The 22,586-nt window shown below is 42.2% G+C and overlaps 1 protein-coding gene across 1 annotated transcript; it reads left to right on the top strand.

The window, feature by feature from the left end:
- The first annotated feature begins 5,914 nt into the window (after positions 1–5,914).
- On the top strand, positions 5,915–22,160 carry pah (phenylalanine hydroxylase). The gene is made up of 13 exons (XM_010903860.4): positions 5,915–6,062; positions 7,974–8,090; positions 13,572–13,755; positions 14,795–14,883; positions 16,996–17,063; positions 17,522–17,718; positions 17,956–18,091; positions 18,184–18,253; positions 19,147–19,203; positions 19,745–19,840; positions 20,785–20,918; positions 21,068–21,183; positions 21,310–22,160. The coding sequence occupies exons 1-13, from the start codon at positions 6,003–6,005 to the stop codon at positions 21,351–21,353; spliced, it is 1,368 nt and encodes a 455-aa protein (XP_010902162.1). The 5' UTR covers positions 5,915–6,002; the 3' UTR covers positions 21,354–22,160.
- Positions 22,161–22,586: the final 426 nt, after the last annotated feature.

Raw genomic sequence — 22,586 nt, 5'->3', positions numbered from 1 at the left:
AGTTTTCTTTTTTTAAATGCAGGTTAGGGGCCAGAAAAAGGGCAACTTTTTCATCCATTCTGATGTCTTTTTTTATTACATGGGCCGTATTCTTGTTCACTTCAGCACTACAGCCTACATGAACTGTTGTATCCGTTATAACATGAGGGCCGAGGCTTGAGGAAAGATCATAATAACAAGACAGAAATACACGTCACCTTAAAGTAAAAAGAAAAACTCATTTTCAAAGATTAAATGTAGTCTTTTTAATTGTATTTTCATATGTCTAGGAAACAACTCGGTATGTTGAAGCCTTCATATCCCTGAGCATCCTTCAACCCCTGAAATACTCTGCCTTAAGTGGGGATCAACAAAAATAATATTTAAATTATACAGCCCTGATTGGTTGAAAGGATGGTCTAGGTCCCTCCACCCAACTGAGCAGTCATTGGTCTATTAATGTTAGACAACACATACAAATAAGGCGTTGGCATCATTTTCACAATCTCAGGGTGGTGATTTGTCGAGGTCCATTCGACAGAGTGAGCCGATAAACATTCACCCTAGAACAGAGGTCTCAAACCGGTTCCACAGAGGGCCGAGTGTCTGCAAGTTTTCGCTCTCACCTTGTACTTAACTGACTAAATAGATCACTAATTGGTTTGTTTCTACCCCCACCTGGTTGTTTAGGTCTGAACTGGGAACCAATTTAAAGGAAAACCCCAAAAACCTGCAGACACACGGCCCTCTGTGGAACCGGTTTGAGACCTCTGCCCTAGAAGCTAATGGTGTTAATGAAAAATGAACATGGGCAGTTAGCGAACTCTTCATACACAAAAGGCTTGCTTAGCTTGATTCACTTCAGTTCCATAAGTGAGTTGACAGAATCAGTCAGCATCACTACAGTCTCCATCACAAACTGCCATTCAAGCATGTCCTCCTCCTCCAGAACATGGGCAGGATCACTGACCAACATCACCCTCCTCCCGGATGAGGCTCATTTGGTTCCTACAGTGCATTCTCCACTGCATTCTCCTGTAGGAATCAAATTAACATCATAACTCCCCACTAGTTGGGGGTGTGTTTGTGTGTGTGTGGGGGGGGGGGGTATTCATCAACTGCAGCAACAAAATGAAGCAGTGTGGTTATAAAAGTAAAGACTAGGCAATCTAATGTAAGTGTCAACCAGACATGAAAAACTATTGACTATGAATTACCTCAGAGCTCTTTCAGAAGGTTAAATGTAAAACTTTAAACTAGCAGAAATTTTAGGTGGACATTATTGTTGTGTCTGATGTGTGTGTGTGTGTGTGTGTAGGCGGTAAAGAGAGAACCGGAACTATGTATTGTGTGAGACGGCAGCAGGACGCCGGTCCATCACAGCGACCTAATTAAGGCTTGCATGTCCAAACGCCGTGATGTCGGCCTGTGATCACCGCCACGTAAACTCCAGGCTCAGTCGCTTGAAAGGAGTGTGTGGGCGCTCACAAGGGGCCAGATGCACGCACGAGCCGGCGGCTTGGCGCCGGAAGTGTTGAAACCATTAATGAACACAAGAGCCAACAGCAAACACTGGGTTCAGGTGATTTCCGTCATCACCTCAGCTTCGCTGGGACGTTGCTGTGCATTTAGTTAATAGATCGTGTCATTTAGCAAAAGCTTTCGCGCCTTTCAGCAGAGGAATGAGCAACGGAATAAACCAGTCAGTCTGCCGACTTATGCCTCTGCCGGTTTACGCCTCTGGTGATTTCATTGAGTATAGTGTCGAGGGGTATTTCAGTGAGTAAGAGGGCCGGAATGTCACAACGCAAAACACGGCCGAGGAACAACCCAGACAGACCTGGACAGTCACCTGGAGCTGTTCTCCTCAGACCCTCAGGGAGGAACACAGCCCGGGGGGACAGGAGAACTTCTGAGTGACAGGGGAAAGTGACCAGGTTGGGGGGGGGGGGGGGGGGCTATTGTGTTTGGTCAGGGGAGGGTGGAGAGATAGGGGCTGTTCAGCCGGCCTTGTCCCTCCGAAAGACGAGATCATCAGCCGGGCCCTCACACCTCGGGGCTTTCACTGGACTGATGGCTGGGTTTAAGTTAGTCTCTTAAACTCATCAATACCCATGGACATACACCCAGCTACACACACCCCCTCAGGTCACCAACCACTAGGCTAGAGTTAACCACACCACCCTCCCCTTTTATGTTGTGAAAGAGTTTCCTAAACACCCCTTATCAGTCAGGTCAGTTTGATATGGACTGGTCCCAGATAATTCCCCAGTCAGAATAACAAAACCCTCCACTGAGATTGATAACAGACTCCAATTTTTTTTTAAATAATAGTATTTATTAAACATCAACATATGGGTATTACCCCCAAAACTGAAAGGTTATTTCTAAAAAATAATTAAAATAAGAACAGACCAGGGAGAGACAAAACAAAACATCAAGGGGGAAAAAAGTATCCCCCCCACCCCCAAATACAAACACTACACTCCCTCTGAACTGCCAATCAATTTACTGGAGAGATGACTGAATGGTGTCCACAAAAGTGTTTGCATAAGTCCCCTGGGCACTACGACCAACATTCTACAGTAAAATAGACCTTTGGCCTACCACATTAAGCCGTTATTTCTCTCTATTCACCGTTTTCCGAATGGGCCTACATTGGGCCAATACCGGCCCGCCGGGCCCATGCGTCCTCCCTTGCGCTGGCCCGGGTGAGATGCTGTGATCCTGGGAGAGTTTGCTGTCAGGGCCACGTGTGGCGTGGTGACGGCCAGGGGGTGACTCTCCTCGGTGGAAAATTCCATTATGCGGCGGTTGAGCGTGTCTGAGCGTGTCCGTTGTGAGGTGGTGGGCGCACGGCCGACCGTTCCCAGCGTGCGGCGAGGGGGTTAAGTGCCCCAGAAAGCCCTCCATTATCCTGAGTGAGAACAACCCATGTGGCTGGCTGCACGGGTCCCGCTTCCCTTTCACTCCCTTTACAACAGCCCCGCTGAAAGCCTCAAAGTTTCATTCTCTCCCCTTCACCCCCCCCCCCACCCCCACCCATCCCTCTCTCGCTCCCTCAGTTCGAGAAATAGTTTTGCACAATGCTGGTGGAAACCCAGAGCTGATTCTCCAGCACCCCCGCGGACGCTGCACTGTGAGGCTGGGAGACGATGCACATGTGGACCACATTCACAGGACGGCTGTCAATCAAGCCGTGCTGTTAGAACTGTTAAGCCACGTAATGCGTCCACCAATCAAAAAGGGGTTTTGGTGTCCTTTAAGGATCCATTTCAGGAAAACTACAATTTTCACAGGATGCTGTGAAATGATAGTCTTTTTTTTTTACACATTCAATGGCATGCAAAAAAAAAAAAAGGTTCACCATGAATTCACTAGGGAAGGCCACATTGACTATTACAGAGTGCTCTGGGTTAAATCTACAGTGGGAGAAGAGTGGGCAAATTAGCCAATAGGAAGCTGCTGATGATAGGTGGCCATGATTGGATATGTCACCATGATGCCGGGTTTAATGTGCTATGGGATCTTTAGTGACCACAGAATGAACCCACAGAATACCTTACACAGGGCAATGTTCCACTGGGGAATTTGACTCTCCTCAGCCTATAGGCAAGAGACCCACAAACTCTACTGGCCCTTCAACATCACTTTGCATCACCTGGTCTCTCTGATCCAGGGACCAAACAGGACAGAGACTGTTTAGTTTGAGGCAGGCCAGCAGTGGAGGGGGATACAGTACACTGTCAGGCCGCCTTCCATTGAAGCATGGCAAAGAGCCAAGATGGCCAACCCACAAACACTGTTTCAGATATAAAAGACATTTCCCACTGAGGCATTGACCTTCTGATCACTTTGCTACAGTGATCAGATGTGGACCCTGCTAATCACCTGGAAACATGATCTGATGATCTGAAGGTTTGCCACACTACAGCCAATCGGCATCAGACCTCGCCACTGCTTCCTTTGCAGTCAGAAATACACGCTATGCTCTGTGTCGCGCCATATCCAGTGACAACAACCAAACTCCGAAAATGACATGTTTTTCCAAGTTTGTAAATAAAAAGAACATGTGTTTTTTGCATCTTGTCAATGTGAATACTGGACAAGTTGCTCGTGCCTTCTTTCCGTTGTAGGAATAAGGTTGATGACCCAACCAAAGTATGCAATGTGTCTGAAGTGTTAGAACCTAGAACCCAGCACAGCCAAAAGAGGACCCACCACTACTCTGTAGTTTAGCTGCCCTGTATTTAAGAGTACCAGCACATGCATTTTGTGACAAATGCTGATGTTAAAAAAGCTTTAAAATGTGGCATAATGAAAGGACAGATAATCAAGTCAAAATGTTTCAACAAATCCACAACAGTCGGAAAATGATCAGGGAAGTCCGGAAGAGGTCAGGGAATAGGTCCAGAGGGTAAACGCTCATTCCAAACCATTTTTCACACACAACCCCAAGAAGACCAAATGTGGCCAAGTCGGAACACATCTGGCCCAATGAGCAGTTAGTGAGAACAGATCCTCTGTGTAAGACAGAGAAAGACGTGGACTGAAGCCCTATGGAGTAGGCTGTCCACACGCACTCAGCCTCTTCACAAGATGAACGAGCAATTGTCTCTATCACCGTTAATTATGCTTAGTGACGCAACGAGTTGCCTATCGGATGTGCATTGTGAGGGACACATTGAGGAAGCTAACGGACACATTAATGAGGCTTAATGGCATAGTTATCACAGCATTGACTGTTTATGGGGATCTGTGCAACTATGCTGTGGAATTCAACAGCATCCATTAGCCTGTAAGGGGCAGATTGCTGATCTACAGTGAATTACACTGGGATTATCACTCTGTAGAAATAAATGGTCTTATACAGAGGCCTAATAGAGGTCAAACATTTCCTTGCATGCATTTATCATGGAGTCACTATCCAAATGACACATTGGTGAATTGTGAGAAGGCCTACCCTATGAATCACTGTATTGGTTTCTTCTTGACAGTCTCCGGTAATTGTTTATTCGTTCAATATTCATTAAAAACAATGAGATTGGTAAAACCGACAGTGTACGAAAAGGGAAATAATCCAATTTACGTGGAGATATTTCAAACAAGAGTCAATTAATTACATCCCCAATGTACTAATAAATACTGCTCAAACCAATAGGAGCGTGCAGCGTAATCCAACGTGTAATAAAGGACTAAGGCTGATTATAGACACCTAAGGTTCGTTCCCTTGGCACGACAGATTACAATAGTTAACCTATAATAATATTTGTATTATTTAATTATATATATAGAAACCTAACAACTATATTTTTATAAAGACAAACGTTGGCAGAAGTAAAATGCGCCTCTATGGAATTTCGCTCAGCCTTTTTAAAGGACCTGATTTTAAATGATTGTTTGGCGCCACCTTCTGGCTTTCAGTAGCACATTCACATAATTTGATGCTAAACTACGACATTTCATAACGCAGCAGAGGCCCATACATGATTAGGCCTAACTAAATAGAAGACCTGCAACATACTCTAGATTTGTAAGGCTGAATCAAAAAATTCAACATTGAGTTATACCAGTAACAGCTATTAGATTTGATTGATCTAGGGTCATTATAGTGGCTTTTGGTGGTTTCTGTAGTAGACATACCATGGTGCAGAACTCACCAGACTCATGCACTGATCATCTTCATCGATATACCTGTAATCTGTTATATCACAAGTACGTCCTAGTGGGTGGACCCGGGGGTTGGTAGCAGTTAGAGATGAATATTAAAAGTGTATACCAAACAGATACCAGACACCCAAAACCCAGCGCTAGACAATAAGAACCAGATGTGCCAATATAGCAGTTTCATAACTACAGGGCTCCATACTCGTCGCGTGACACGGTTACAAACCGTAAGGGGTGTGGAATCACGTGGGCCAACTTAAATAGTTGCAGTTTAACAAGTTGCTCAAACTAAATCGACTAAAGCACACAAACCAACATCAGTGGTTTTATTGTTTGCACAACGAGAAGACTGCAGGATGGACGCAGAATACAAAAGAATTAACGGGGACTATTCCACAGCGGACCATGGCAAACAGGTAAATACATTTTCAACCACAACATCCGGTGTAAACAAAAATCTGGAATGCTTAATGAAAGATATACATTAATTAAAGTCCAATTTGACTATTTTTGAACTTGATGCCTTACCATTAAATTAGTCAAACTAATAAATGGTTCGGTTTCCTTTAAACGTCAGCACAAATTTCAGCTTTCAACTTTAGCCATCACTTGCTTTAAAAAAAAACTGAAAATGGAAGACAGTTTAAGAATGTAATGTAAAAAAAAAAAATAACCTATTTTTTTTCCCTCAAAATCACCTGAAAACGCCATATCTGATTTAAAGTTACTCAAAGGTGATTTGGCTTCTTTTTTTTTTATGATCACACTCCCACTTTCATAGGTCTTTTTGTCGACTGAATGCCCAAGTTAGCTGAAGTTTATAATGGCTGTTTAAAGAAAACTGAACCATGGAGTAGTTTCACTTGGTCCATGGAGAACTTTCTGGTTAAGAAGCCATTTTACACAAAGTGGTAGAAGAGTGAAATTCTCCCTAAATTAATTGTGAGGATAACTAATGTATTGATGTTAAATCAGCATGCAATTACACATTACATATCCATTATTTATTGACAAAAAAAAAAAACTAGAATAGGGATGCCTAATGATTGTATGAATATATACATTTGAAACAACCATATTGTTACTAATACCATTACTACTACTTTTATGTAATTTGTACATTTTACACCTGCAGTGACATCGCTCTAAACCACCCAAGACCCTCTAAATTGTTCACTGTCCAGTTATGTTGATCATTGTCCAGCTATGCTGTTTACTGTGGCTGGAGTCTGCAGAACTGCAACATAGACTGTTGCAGTCAGTTTATGGTCATTGTGAATAAAATTAAAAGTCAGTGACACTAAACCCAAGCATGTTACATCATGCTACATCAGAATAGTAGAGGGCATTACCACAAGTACATGTGGTTGTGCTTGCTAGCCTTGATATCACAGACAGATGAATGGTAGCAGTAGGGTTTCATTATCACTGTGTTAGTTATATTGAGCTATTTTGGGGTGGTTTGGAGTTATTATAGTGGGTTCTAGTGGGTATGAATTCCTCACTAGCCATTTATTGTGTTATTAAATGTACCTGGTGTTGCTTTTTGAACAATCTGAATGTTTTATAACCATGATTCAGTTAAGATTGTCAAAGCTTTCCTTAGTTTATAATTTATGAAGTAGGAATGGCAGAACAAAGCTATGTTGATGTCATCATAGTATTAACTTTTGCGTGGTGTTTGTAGCTTAAGTTGATTGGAAGAAACAGTTCATTTTTGCATTTTTGTCTATGTGGAGCTATTATATGAACTTAAAAATACAAATACTCACATTCAAGCTTATTTAACAAATGTTTCTTTATAAAACTGTGGCAAACGGAACGCATGTAGGCTATTAAGTTCCATTTTAGTTTCAGCAGACCAAAAACCCATTGCCAAATGGCTACAGAATTTTTTTGTTGTTGTTGCCATACTTCTAATGGGATTTCTGGAGTAATGTCTTTCTTCTAGCCACCCTTTCATAGAGGTCAGAGTGTGCTCTGGACGTTGTTGTCACATGGCCCGTTAGGAGGGGCAGCCTTATCTAGGTGGTGTCTTGGCGATGCCATACAGCTTTCACATCTTAATAATATTCTGAACCATGCTCCAAGCCGTCATCAAGACTGTTCACATCTTTTCATACACATCCCTGGATCTGGGCCTTTCCACAACGCCATCTCATAATTCAGTTTGTTTAGAGTAAATGCTGCTAGCGATCATTGCAGAATAGTGGCGGACAAACAGCTGTGGGGTTCGGGTTAACGCCCTGGTCACCATGCTACAGAAGGTTCCGGTTAGGAGAGAGAACACCGAAGGTCACAATGTTGTGAATCTTGTCTCGCTGCAGAGGAGTGGCTCCATGTACCTGGAGGAAGAGACCAGCAACAAGGCGGGGGTGGTGTCCTGCTTCTTCTGCCTGAAGGAGGAAGTTGGAGCGCTGGCCAAAGCCCTCAGACTGTTTGAGGTAAACTGCTTAAGCTGTGTGTTTTTATGTTGCTTCTGTCTTAATCTAAAAATAAAATCACTTTCATAGTGGTTTGGATGACAAGTCAAGCATACTGTATTGGCACATATAGTACATTACATAGTACATCATTTTGGCCGCCATTTTGTCTCGACAGTGCAACTTTTACATCAGAAATACTGGAATGCACATTTACATGCATACTACTTATTTTACATGAATAGAGTGGATGTATACAGTACACAGACATGTCAACAAATATTCAACCCTCATTTTAAAATGGTCAAGGACCTATTGGAATGATGTATCATTGGGTAGTAAACGCCACAGCCAAGTTTTTCCATGTGAGAATGTTGTAGTCCCTCATTCAGAAGGACATTTATCACGACCAGCATGTCAGAGCCAACATCATGACCCACAGAGAGGCTCTAGAAGATCAGACAGAAGGGTATTATCTGCCATTTGTCTGTCCAATGACTAATTCAAAGAGACAGCCAGGGCTTCATGCCAAGTCAGACCTTGTTCGGAAACCTCTGGCCTTGGTGGAGTTCATGTCATTTTATTAATAGACAATAACTATATATACTAAAACATGGCTATTGTAAAGTATGAACTATTATTTTATAATAAAATATAGATATAATTCATTTGCTATAACAATTTTTAATTGATTTATGTGTTATTGTAAATTATGTTCTAGTGTTCATATAAACCTATTTAGGATGATATCATGTTGGGAGTTGAACCTTACAAAAAGTATTCTGTAAGGTCTGCTGGAACGCATATTTTCTGAAATCGGCCCATACCGTTACAATTTACAAGGTACTTAAACAAACGCATTTCGCATTTCACAAGGCCGCATGTTGCCAATTAGCTCCAGATGCTAGATGTTACTGAGCGTTCCGTGTCATGGTACTAGCCTCAGTGAATGACTAGGCCCGAAAATCTTTTCCACGTCCAATGCAAAACCTATGAAAGCCTATCACATTAGGATAAAACAGCAATGTGATAACGCTGACCAACACTATTTATGCCTGTAGACAGGGGTGGGGCCGTGCTGCACCTCCAACACATTGAAACCCTGCCGGAAAGTCTTCGCCAACGTTTGGTTAGTGAAATGTCCACGGAGAGTATACTCTGACGGTATGTACCGTTTGTAATACATTTAGTGGTAGTTACCGTCCGTGGAGAACCCCTGATGTCACTATTTGTATATATTAAATACAGCTGGCCCTCGGGTACCGAGCACATTACTTTATATTTTATAATGTTTAGCGTTCTTGTACTTTGGGGATGTGCAGTCTTCCCGTAATGCAGAAGAGGCCCCTGCCCCAGGCCTTAAACCATCAGGGGCCTCATAATCTGGACGGAATTATTTTAAAGAAAGAAAAGCATCTGCTGGAGGCCCCCATCCTTGGGATGAACCGAACACAGACTGTTCAGTTCACAGGTAGTGATGCCCGGTATGTGAGCCATCTACTTTTTCTTTTTGAACTCTTCCCACTCATTCAACGTGAGATTTATTGTTTACGAGTCACTCGTTAGTTGTCGTTTAAATGGCTGTAGAGGCCAGCGACTGTCATGCGCACAAAGAAAACATTTTGTAGGCAGCATAGAGAGGATGAACACAAGTTTGGAACTGATCATTTATTTCATGGTGCAATAATTAATACAACCCGTTGATTATTGAATGTCATTGACAGATACACTTTCGCCAATAATTCAGCGGGGTACTGTATTTTCAGATGTACCAATGTGGTAGACTGGGGGGCGGGGGGGGGGGGGGGGCGGGGGGGGTTGCACATACAGTACATCTGTTTGATATCAATGGAAATATTTGTTTAGTCGATCCCAAATTTGAAGAACTTTCATCCTTGGTTCAAGGTTTTGTTTTAAAAAGATAGTTTTGAGTTTCTTGACAACTCAATCAAATATTAACCAACAATTGTTTGTTGAGCTGACATCTTTGGGCAGTGCTTTGGTTGTCCACTGTATTCATGAATTTACAGTTGTGGGTAGCATTTGGCAGAACCCTGTTTTATTTTATTACCATATCGGTTCCCAAGCATTCCTACTAATAAAATAATTGTGATGTAATGAAGGTATGCATATATATTTCCAAAAACGTTTGGGGCTTATACATGTTACATTTACAGTGTAAAACTCTTTTAAAATAGTTATTAGAATTATGTTCCAGCCCTTCCATCATCCGTTCCCACACAACCTGGCATTTGGATTAATCTAGTTGCCTACCCCTACTTTAAGCTCTTGTATTGCTGTATATCAACTGTCTGGTTGTGTGAGACTCTAATGGGGAATTCACTGGATGAAGCGATTTAAGATGCGTGACTCAGTTAAGGTTAATCTATGGGAGTGTGCATGACCCTTAAACGTGGCAATTAGACAGATCCAATTGGATGTGATTTTGTTGACACAGTCGCTGAAGGACCATCGACAAACACTGGTAGCTGCCAGTGTGACAACACCTTTGTCTTGTAAATCCAACGACAACAGCTTTGTGCACAGTCATTCATCCACACAGCTTTTATCCACACTTCAAGCTGAGGTTTTCTAAACGTTGGACTGGAAGAAAGCGTCCGGCCCTGGTTACCGGTTACAACTATTGCAATAGATTTTCGCCGTTCTGTGTTGTTCCAACAGCCGCAGCTGAACCATGTCAAGGTAACTCCAGTTTTCATTTAGTGTTGACCCAAGTGACTACGTGTAGTCAGGGCTGTAGTCAGGGCTGTTTGGCAGCAAATGTGTTGCTTAACCAGTCGACGACAAAGTGACATCAAAGCCTTGATGTATTACTAGTCTTAACAGAATTGGCCAAGTGCCTCACTCCAGTGTTTGTGGTGATGTGGGCGTTTGTGGATAAATATCTTCCAAATTCCTCTGAGCCAATCAACTTCCATTCCCCAGATCCTCCCCCTATGCCACCTCTCTGTAAAACCCCAGAACATCCCCACTATCCTACCCAGTTTTAGTCCAAACACCTCCCAGCGTCCACACATTATATGAAACAATACCAGCTAACCAGTACATTTAAAAACACACCCCTCATTCATCATGGGACTGACAGGAATCCAGTGTCCACGGAAGCATGAATTGGCATCTCTGAATCAGTGTCGCATTAATGGCTAAGTAATACAAACACTTCATATAGGCTTATTAATGGATAAAACTGAAAGGCATCCAAGCAGAAACCACAAGGCATAATTTGAATGATGTGAGAAATGACAAGAAGAAATACAGAATTCAAAGTCCATCCTCTTCATTAGTTGCCTTAGTCTGTATCACTTTTTATCCCCGTGGACCTCCAGCCATGTGATGTGGTTAGCTATCATGTGAGGACTCCATTCCTAACGGCAGTAAGCTTTTGTGATGACCTGACCAAAGCCTCAGCTCTGCTAGGACAGGGGTAGGGTTATAAAGTCACTCACACGTAGTCTTGCGCTAGATGTTCATTCCACTTCAAAAGTCACTGTGGGCTTGGTGACATCCCTGGAAGGTACAAAGATTGGGCCAAACCGCCCCATCAGGCCCTCCGTCCATGTTCCCCTGGAGGGGCCATATTTGGCCCCAGATAAGCTGGGTCAGGGTCCCTGTAACGGATTAATATTAACAAAGGATAAACAATGTGATCTGCCTAAAGAAAACATACAGGGGCAGGGACCTAAGAAACCATCTAAACAGACTCAAAACATCACAAAAGGATCAATAATGAAAGATCAGTGGATTGAAATGCGAGTCACTCAGAGATGCCAGGCAAGCCATGGGGGAAGAGGGTGTGAATCGTTGTACTGCGGGATGCTTAAGCAGCAAATTATTCATCTGACCTTCATAGACTCCCAATCTAAAGAATAGGATCCAGATGGAGGAAGAAGGGGCGTATGTTTCCCCCTCTCTTCTGGCCTATGGCAGTGAGCGATTTCTCTGCTTCCTCTTTCCTCTCTCTCTATTAAAGATGTCCATGTTTCCCAGGACAAGCAAAGAAGTATGGTTGAGATTTTCAGGTGGAGATATTGAAAAAACATACATTCAGGGTATGTCAGGGAGAAATTATGCCTGGGCCGTTTTTCTAAATGTATCTATCAATAAGCTTACTGACTTATTTTGTTAAGTGTTGACAGAATGATTTATGAGAAAAAATACAATGTAAAAACATGCATCCTGTTAACATTTCCTTTACCCACAGCCTGACTTTACTGGGTTCTATAACAGCCTGGCTCCAGTGGGTTCTATAACAGCCTGGCTCCAGTGGGTTCTATAACAGCCTGACTTTACTGGGTTCTGTAACAGCCTGGCTCCAGTGGGTTCTATAACAGCCTGACTTTACTGGGTTCTATAACAGCCTGGCTCCAGTGGGTTCTATAACAGCCTGACTTTACTGGGTTCTGCAACAGCCTGGCTCCAGTGGGTTCTATAACAGCCTGACTTTACTGGGTTCTGTAACAGCCTGGCTCCAGTGGGTTCTATAACAGCCTGGCTCCAATGGGTTCTATAACAGCCTGGCTCCAGTGGGTTCTATAACAGCCTGACTTTACTGGGTTCTGTAACAGCCTGGCTCCAGTGGGTTCTATAACAGCCTGGCTCCAATGGGTTCTATAACAGCCTGACTTTACTGGGTTCTGTAACAGCCTGGCTCAAGTGGGTTCTGTAACAGCCTGGCTCCAGTGAGTTCTATAACAGCCTGACTTTACTGGGTTCTATAACACCCTGGCTCCAGTGGGTTCTATAACAGCCTGACTTTACTGGGTTCCATAACAGCCTGGCTCCAGTGGGTTCTATAACAGCCTGGCTCCAGTGGGTTCTATAACAGCCTGACTTTACTGGGTTCTATAACAGCCTGGCTCCAGTGGGTTCTATAACAGCCTGACTTTACTGGGTTCTATAACAGCCTGGCTCCAGTGGGTTCTATAACAGCCTGGCTCCAGTGGGTTCTATAACAGCCTGGCTCCAGTGGGTTCTTTTTACAGCCTGGCTCCAGTGGGTTCTATAACAGCCTGGCTTCAGTGGGTTCTATAACAGCCTGGCTCCAGTGGGTTCTTTAACAGCCTGGCTCCAGTGGGTTCTATAACAGCCTGGCCCCAAATACTGCAGCTTGACTGTAGTTGCTTCAGTGACAAACAGCCCACATTTCATTAGCTGGGTGATTGTTTAGTGCTGTGCTGTTGTGACCGGAGGGCACGGTAGACTCCAGAAAGTCTGTTAGTAACCATTGTTTGGTTGGGCACTTAGCGCCCTCTAATGGTATGTTAAATCCAGACAGTCATTTCAGCTCAGTCAGATCATTCACAGTCTCCTAAAATTTTTTAAAGATTCAAACAATCATTCCTTGGCATTCATAGGACCGAACCTGATTTAAATAATCCGATTAGGTCCTGTTAAGCGGCAATACATTTAAATAATGTATTGTTGCTTGTATTTCAATTACAACTTTACAACATGGCCTTTTCTCTGTCTTTGACATAAAAGGAAAAGGGCATCAACCTGAAACACATTGAGTCACGTCCGTCGCGAATGAACAGCCAGGAGTTTGAGTTCTTCATCAGCGTGGACACTAGCTGCTCCAAGGCCCTGGATGAAGTCATCGCCGGCCTGCGCACTGAGATCAGTGGCCACGTGCACGAGCTCTCACGCAACAAACAGAAGGACACAGGTTTGTGAACAGCTTAGGAGCACTGTGTGTGGGCATTAAATAGTCCACACACGCATTTAAAAAGATAATATTGCAATCCGAGACTAATAAATCATATGTATTATTTGAAGATTTGTGTGGCCTTGGGTTTTTTACATTTACATTTATCTATGAGGAAATCTGAGATTGTGTGTGTGTGTGTGTGTGTGTGTGTGTGTGTATGCGCGCGTTTATCACATGGTCTGACTTTGAACTGAGGTTAATGCTTCAGCGGGCCACCAGCCAGACTGTTAAATGGTGCAACGAGCGTCGCTACGGAGACTGATGGCCTGTCGCTCGCACCCAGCCCCCCCGGAATTAGTTGTTTCCACAATGACATTAGTTTAGTTACTGAGCACCAACAGGCCTGGCTGGGAACAGAGGAGCTCAGTCATGGAACAGACTGTCTCTATCACAGGCTGTGTGGTGAGACCCCAGGAAGGTTATTGCTCACCCAGGACAGGAGATAGACAGGGCCACCGCTAAGCCCCGCAGCCCTCTATGCCAATCCCCACAGTCTCCCGACTGCCCAACAGGCAAGAAATTAAGAGATATTTATGGTCCGTGCTGTTTTGAGAGGAGTCTGCTTGGGTCCCATTGTTCCTCTGGCCTCAGGCTGGACCACACGGCTAAGATTTAAATTAATGGTCGACTTCCAGTACTTGAAACTGACATAAATCCCTATGAGCCAATGGGTGATCTCCACTGGGTCTCTGTTTTCTGTCAACATGGGTAGAGTGGGTAGCCCAGTACAAAAGACATTCTACAGACAAACCCCCCAGAAAATCATCTGCATAAATATTCATTTGGGCTTCACTTGTTTCCATCAATCAACATTTTGTGAATGGACAGTGAACATGAGGCAAGACATGCGATACCCATTCTTCACTGAGGAAGTCATCTGTCACATTCCTTCCACATCCACACTTTAGGACATCAGGCACCAGTCTTTTAACTGGTTTTCCTACATTAGGATGTCAAGGCAATGTGTTACTGAATAATTCTGTGTGTCCCTCTGCAGTTCCGTGGTTCCCCAATCACATCCAGGACTTGGACCGCTTTGCCAACCAGATTCTGAGCTACGGATCTGAGCTGGATGCTGATCATCCTGTAAGGATGTCCGTTCTTGTCTGTTTACAGTACAGTTCTCTGCGGCAGGAGGGGCTCATCTTAGAGAGTACCTCAGTTTTTCCCCAAAATTGTCAATTCATATATACAAACCTGATTCCAAAAAATTTGGGATACTGTACAAATTGTGAGTAAAAAAGGAATGGAATAATTTACAAATCTCATAAACTTATATTTAATTCACAATAGAATATAGATAACATATCGAATGTTGAAAGTGAGACATTTTGTAATGTCATGCCAAATATTGGCTCATTTTGGATTTCATGAGAGCTACACATTCCAAATAAGTTGGGACAGGTAGCAATAAGAGGCCGGAAAAGTTAAATGTACAGATAAGGAACAGCTGGAGGACCAATTTGCAACTTATTATGTCAATTGGCAACATGATTGGGTATAAAAAGAGTCTCTCAGATTGGCAGTGTCTCTCAGAAGTCAAGATGGGCAGAGGATCACCAATTCCCCCAATGCTGCGGCGAAAAATAGTGGAACAATATCAGAAAGGAGTTTCTCAGAGAAAAATTGCAAAGAGTTTGAAGTTATCATCATCTACAGTGCATAATATCATCCAAAGATTCAGAGAATCTGGAACAATCTCTGTGCATAAGAGTTAAGGCCGGAAAACCATACTGGATGCCCGTGATCTTCGGGCCCTCAGACGGCACTGCATCACATACAGGAATGAAACTGTAATGGAAATCACAACATGGGCTCAGGAATACTTCCAGAAAACATTGTCGGTGAACACAATCCACCGTGCCATTCGCCGTTGCTGGCTAAAACTCTATAGGTCAAAAAAGAAGCCGTATCTAAACAGGATCCAGAAGCGCAGGCGTTTTCTCTGGATCATTTAAAATGGACTGTGGTAAAGTGGAAAAGTGTTCTGTGGTCAGACTAATCAAAATTTGAAGTTCATTTTGGTAAACTGGGACGCCATGTCATCCGGACTAAAGAGGACAAGGACAACCCAAGTTGTTATCAGTGCTCAGTTCAGAAGCCTGCATCTCTGATGGTATGGGGTTGCATGAGTGCGTGTGGCATGGGCAGCCTACACATCTGGAAAGGCACCATCAATGCTGACAGTTATATCCAGGTTCTGGAACAACATATGCTCCCATCTAGACATCGTCTCTTTCAGGGAAGACCTTGCATTTTCCAACATGACAATGCCAGACCACATACTGCATCAATTACAATGTCATGGCTGCATAGAAGAAGGTTTCGGGTACTGAAATGGTCTTTCACCCATAGAAATCATTTGGCGCATCATAAAGAGGAAGGTGCGACAAAGAAGACCTAAGACAGTTGAGCAACTAGAAGCCTGTATTAGACAAGATTGGGACAACATTCCTATTCATAAACTTGAGCAACTTGTCTCCTCAGTCCCCAGACGTTTGCAGTCTGTTATAAAAAGAAGAGGAGATGTGTTGATGCCATGAAATTTAAAATCAACTTATTTTTCCCTTGAAACTTCCACATCATTGCATTCTCTTTTTATTCACAATTGTACAGTGTCCCAACTATTTTGGAATCGGGTTTGTATATATTCTTTGTTAGAAACGTTTATATTGTCCTGTACAATTACCGGCACTGTTAATTGTTTTTGGAAAATACATTTATTTGGTGGGAGTTCTGGTGATCCTGCTAAGGATTGTGGCCCAACTTTGAATACCAGTGCTCCAGTAGTTGTCCACCTGTGTACTGTGTGTGTTTTGGGGTGTTTATGTGTGTCCAATGCATGTGTTTCACGGAAGACTGAAATCGTGATGACGGTCCCCACTCCATCATCTCCATTCTAATGGAAACTGTCTAGGGCCCCAAATTGATGTCATTGCTTTAATTGAGACCATATAATTATAGATAATTGCTCCTTTTTCCACTGCCATTAAAGAGAAATGTATTCATCATGAGCAGCAAACATTCTACAAAGGCCTCATTTCAATATGTGTGTCCAGAGCTGTCTGATGAGTGGGGGAGCACATGAAGCGGGCAAAGGACCCATGGCCAGGTCGTTCTGTAATACTAGATGAGAATTTGTCCACACACTGATCAGAAATTACATCTAACATCGATTACTTCTGTCTTTCACTCCAGGGCTTCACAGACCCAGTGTACAGAGCAAGGAGGAAGGAGTTTGCTGATATCGCCTACAGCTACAGACAGTAACTCTTCATCTAGACCAGAACACTATTTCTTGTTTTCTCATCCACAGCCCACCAAGGCGGTGGAGACTACAAGTGATCTATGTCTCCCTCCTAGTCTGATTTCACTCCCCACTTTGCTTTTTATTGAAAATGACCGCAACAAAAGGTGACCAATTACTGAGGGGCAGTGGTGGATTTGAAGCATCTGGCTTTGTTCTCATAATTGAGAACTTCATTATCCCCGGGGACTACAAAGAGCACCATCCCCAATGAAAAACACCCACAGAGGAAGCTCACATTTACATAGCAGTGAGACCTTGGTGGAATAATGAAGTGAATCAACTCACTGATCGCCCCGCTCCCCTAACCATCCTCCCCACTGCTAGTCCTCCCTCACCAAATAGGTGTGTGTGTGTGTGTGTGGTACATAGTATATTTACGGACATGTTGACAACACGGTCTCTCTTCTTTCTCAGTGGCCAGGTCATTCCCAAAGTCGAGTACACAGCCGAGGAGAAGGCAACATGGAGCACAGTGTTCCGGGAACTGAAGACTCTGTACCCCACACACGCGTGCCGCGAGCACAACCGTGTGTTCCCCCTGCTGGAGAAGTACTGCGGTTACAGGCAGGACAACATCCCCCAGTTGGAAGACGTCTCCTGTTACCTGCAGTGTAAGACAGCAGTTTGTCACTGTCACAGTATATTACGCAGTACTGTGGTGACCCAGAATTTCACCCTGATATCATGCTGGCGTCGCCATATTCTCTGATTCATTTAAGCTCTGCATATGCATATACCCCCATTCCATTTTCAGCTTTGAGAGACTGCTGGGAAGGGGATCATCCCCGAACGCTAACTTCCAATGCTGCCAATTCGACTCACTGGCTCTCCTATTGTCTCCGTTTTAGCATGCACAGGTTTCCGCCTGCGCCCAGTGGCTGGCCTGTTATCCTCTCGGGATTTCCTGGCTGGTCTGGCGTTCCGAGTCTTCCACTCTACCCAGTATATCCGTCACTCATCCAAGCCCATGTACACACCTGAGCCGTGAGTGCCCACCTCATTGTAAGGACATATCGTTCTGGGGCCACCAGTTTTACATAGTTGTTCAGTAAGTACTGACTCGTATGTCTCCACAGGGATATCTGCCATGAGCTCCTGGGGCATGTTCCTCTATTTGCTGATCCCACCTTTGCTCAATTCTCACAGGTAAAGCTGTCACTACTGTACTGAAGTACTTAAAAAGAGGCCAAGCAAGGTGCTTCACTACAACCTTTTTTAATTCTAGGTTGTCAAACAGCTGGCGTTGTGCATGAACAGTGGCTATTCTTAGGGGAACTGATATTATTAATAAATAAAATCTCTTACATTTTTAGGCAAGTTTTTTGGGCAAAAAAGCTCAGAGGATTGGACAAACCCACTCTTTCTATGATATTTCTCTATTTTTACTATTTGTCACATTGTAGAATAATAGTGAAGACATCAGATCTATGAAATAACACATGGAATCATGTAGTAACCCAAAAAGTGTTAAATCCAAATGTATTTATATTTTTAATTCTTCAAAGCTGCCATCCTTTATCTTGATGATAGCATTCTCTCTTTGCATTCTCTCAACCAGATTCAGGGGGTAGTCACAATGTGGGAAATAGTAGAAATAAATAAATACCCTTGATGAGTAGGTGTCCAAATATTTGACTGGTACTGTCAAGGGTGAATGATAAGGAACTTTAGAAATTGTAATTTTTAAAAACAATTGGTCAAAGGACTCACCTGGTGAGAACCATCATTGGAGTATAGAGGGATTTAAACACAGTCATGGTAATAATGTTCTTGATAAGGTATGAGGAGAATACCATGCAATCTAACTGGAAGTTGCTCTGGATAAAGAATAGCCCTTTTCCATTTGAACGGTCTGCAAAATGACTAAAACATAAATGTAATTGTACTGTGCCACTTTAATATTGGTTTAGCAACTCTAGCATGTTTTTTTTTATTTTTATCTGTGTTACATCAAAATATTCTGAAGTACACATGGATGTATGCGTACCCATACAATACATCTTTATGCTAAAGTCAATTAAAAAAGTTCTTCTAAACAGGAAATTGGTCTGGCTTCTCTGGGTGCCCCTGACGAGTACATTGAGAGGCTTGCTACAGTAAGTATGTAATTCTAAGTCTCAAACATCTACTCCTAATAATTGTATGTCTACTCCTAATACCAGAGGTAGACATAAAACATAAAAAAACCACAGTAAACATGTAATCCCAAATTAATGATACACTGCCTGCCTGGGCCAATCAGTGCAATTTTACAAATGCCAGATTTATATATTAGAATTTTGCCAGTGGTGTCTGATATATGCCTGGGTTACCGAGACCCAAATCCCTGACCTGTGCACCAAATTTCAAAAATCTGTAAAAACCGATCAAGAGAAATAAACATGGCCATTAACGTGCCCCTTATAGCATCACAAAGTAATCAATATGAACGTTCTTTAATATGTTGAGTCTTGGCAGACATTTGTGAGGCTACTCATTTATTCGGTCAACTGGTTGTTTGAGCTGTCATGTGACATACGCACATATGTAGGGAGACCAATACAGCCCACCACCCGATTTCCTTGTCATAGGTAAGCACATACAAAGACTGATACACACTGTGAGGGAGAGTAAGCACTCATATGTCTCTCTCCACAGGTCTATTGGTTCACAGTAGAATTTGGCCTCTGCAAGCAGGGTTCTGAGGTCAAAGCCTATGGGGCAGGTCTTCTCTCCTCATTTGGAGAGCTGCAGGTAAGAGAGTTGGTATTGACATTATATTTACATGACGGAGCAATTCATTTAGCAATATTTTTGTGAGGGTGTCTTTCATTATCTCTTTTTAAGCCTGGATGCTCAGTGTGGTTCTCTGTAGACTAAGCAAGCCCAGTGGGCTGTCATAAAGTGGGTTAGTGGTCCACTCAAGGTTCAGGTTAAAGGTGGTGTTATGAGACACTGGGAAGGACTGGGTCGGTGGTTCGCTGGGAAAGTGTGTGAATTGTCACCAGTTACATCAGATGCTGTCAGCAGAGGATATGCAGTTACCCGAGTAACAAGACTTGAAACAGCAACTCTCGCTTTGACACGATTCACACTTTTCTTGCTGTTTACTACTGCAGAGGCTTATGGGGCACCAAATTTCTTTGAAGAAATTGACCCTGCTTATGGTCCATGACCTTAAAACACTAAATTAGCGTTATTAATTGGATTCTGAGGATTGTGAATTGTTGTTGGGATATTTGAAAAAATTATACAAATAAATAAAAATTTGAGTGACACCGGCCCATGACCTTGATTTGAAAAAAAGGCTGGCCTAGTTACTGTTTTGAACTAAACCAAATTGAGTTTTAGTGTCAGGACCTAGGATCAGTTCATAAGAGAAGCCGACTAACAAATGTTGCTGAATTAAAACAACTCTGGAAAAGTTAACCCAAAATGTCTCTGCAGCAATGTTCCACAAGTAAAGTAAGCGTTTGGTTGCAGTCATTACAGCTAACAGTGGCACAACGTATTATAGAATGTACGCAGGTAATCTTTTTGCATAACTTTGATCATTAAATGTGTTAATGTGTTACAAAGTGATGGGCCAGCAAAGCTGAAAACACTGAACTGGGGAAATTATATAAACAGGTGGACTGGTGTAGGAGATCGATCTCATCAGTGTGAAACACCATTTGACCGTTTGAATTGTTTTACAGTACTGTTTGACAGACAAGCCCAAGATCCAACCTTTTGACCCTTTGAAGACCAGCCTCCAGAAGTACCCAGTTACTGAGTTCCAGCCCATTTACTTTGTCGCCGAGAGTTTTGATGATGCGAAAGAGAGAGTCAGGTAGAATTTGGCACAAGTACAATTTTAATCATTTATGAAGTTCTGCATTAATTCCCTGTATTCCCTTCAGAACTCTCTTGATATTTACATTGCATGATTACATTTGCAGTGGAATGGACTACTATAGTATGTTGTGACTTCTGGTGCAGGAAATTTGCAGACACCATTCCCAGGCCTTTCTCAGTGCGCTATAATGCATACACCCAGAGCATTGAAGTCTTGAATAACACCCAGCAGTTAAGAAACCTGGCTGACAGTATCAGTGGTGGGTGACATTCTGTAGACTCATCAATAACCCAAAATTACAATACAAAGCAAACTTCTACTGGTATTTGTTGCTGAATCATCTATAGATAGGATACGTCATGTTGTCTTATTGTTTCCATTTTAGGGGAAATTGGAATATTGTGCAATGCCCTACGAAAGATGGAGTAAGGAGACCATGGAGTCTTTCTTCGATACTGATGGACAACGACAGAATCTCAATGTATATTATAGAAGCCTGTAATCTTGTAGATGTTCATATACCTTTACTTATAATCTGCTTGCTTGTCAATTATAACATTTGTTGAATTCTTATTCATCTTTAGGCTAAATTTCACATTTGTTTTTTAAAGTTAATTAGCCCTGTTTTGTGGGGTCCCGCTACTATATTAATCATTAATAATAATAATAATCACACAAATACTGACTGCCAATTAAAATGGCAATTTAGAAATGTACCTATTATTGTAAATATTAAGCAACATAAAACCAAGTAGACTATTAACTTTCTTAAACGAATTATTCTAAGTGAATGATTCAGCCATTTTTATGTTACTCCAAAATGGAGAAGTGGCCTTTTACAAACATTATTTTAGAAATGCAACTCCTTCCCAATAGCTATTGATATTGATTTGTGTATTGTTATGCAACCAGCAAAAACCGTTCAAATGGAAAAGGGCTATTCCAAAACTATTAGTTTAAGATAAGGAGATTATACACACACGAGTATACAGTGGTTCAATTGCCTTTCATAACAAACATAATTGCATTATTGCAATGAATTGCTAGATCTATATAACACAATAACGAAAAGCAATTTGTATTTCCAGAATGGTATCAGAAGACGTGATTAAAATGCCATGTGGAATTCTGAATACGGGAAAGAATTTTTTTTTTTCTATTAATTACCCTAACTACATTAATTCATTGCATAAACGTTTTATTAACTTGCCAAATAAAGTTGCTTTTGTGAAGAAATCTTACAATGAATTGTGAATTTATTATTGTTATTATTACAATTATGTAAAATTACTTATAATGATTGTTATTGCTGTTAATGATTAATATATTGGCTGTGAGAAGAACATTTTAAATAGTGCGTTTCAGCACCTTGGACAGCGTCGTAAGTCCGCTACTATTATATTTAGCACCAAGGGAAATAACTTTTTGATACCGTCTGTTACATCTGGTAAGATTGTAATTAAAATAAAACGTTGAATTCCTGAAAAATTTCAATAGGTAATCTAATTACATTGACATTAAATATAATAAGCATCTTGTTTCATTCGAAACTTGGCTGTTTTTACAATTCAGTCGCTTTTGTACTGTATATGCTTTTGTACTGTAAACGAGTGTTATTTTTATTCTATTAAAAAGAGATGGGAAATCATGACGCATTAATCA

The sequence above is a fragment of the Esox lucius genome, chromosome 23, assembly GCF_011004845.1.
Source record: "Esox lucius isolate fEsoLuc1 chromosome 23, fEsoLuc1.pri, whole genome shotgun sequence".
Lineage (NCBI taxonomy): Eukaryota > Metazoa > Chordata > Actinopteri > Esociformes > Esocidae > Esox > Esox lucius.
Note: the sequence above shows the minus strand (reverse complement) of the source record. Positions and strands in the feature narration are given on the sequence as shown.

Bases quoted from the DNA above. Each gene is read 5' to 3' on its own strand.
- pah (XM_010903860.4), top strand. From the start codon at position 6,003: ATGGACGCAGAATACAAAAGAATTAACGGGGACTATTCCACAGCGGAC. The intron at 17,719-17,955 runs GTAAGACAGCAG...TCTCCGTTTTAG, and splicing joins CGTCTCCTGTTACCTGCAGT to CATGCACAGGTTTCCGCCTG. The intron at 18,092-18,183 runs GTGAGTGCCCAC...ATGTCTCCACAG, and splicing joins CCCATGTACACACCTGAGCC to GGATATCTGCCATGAGCTCC.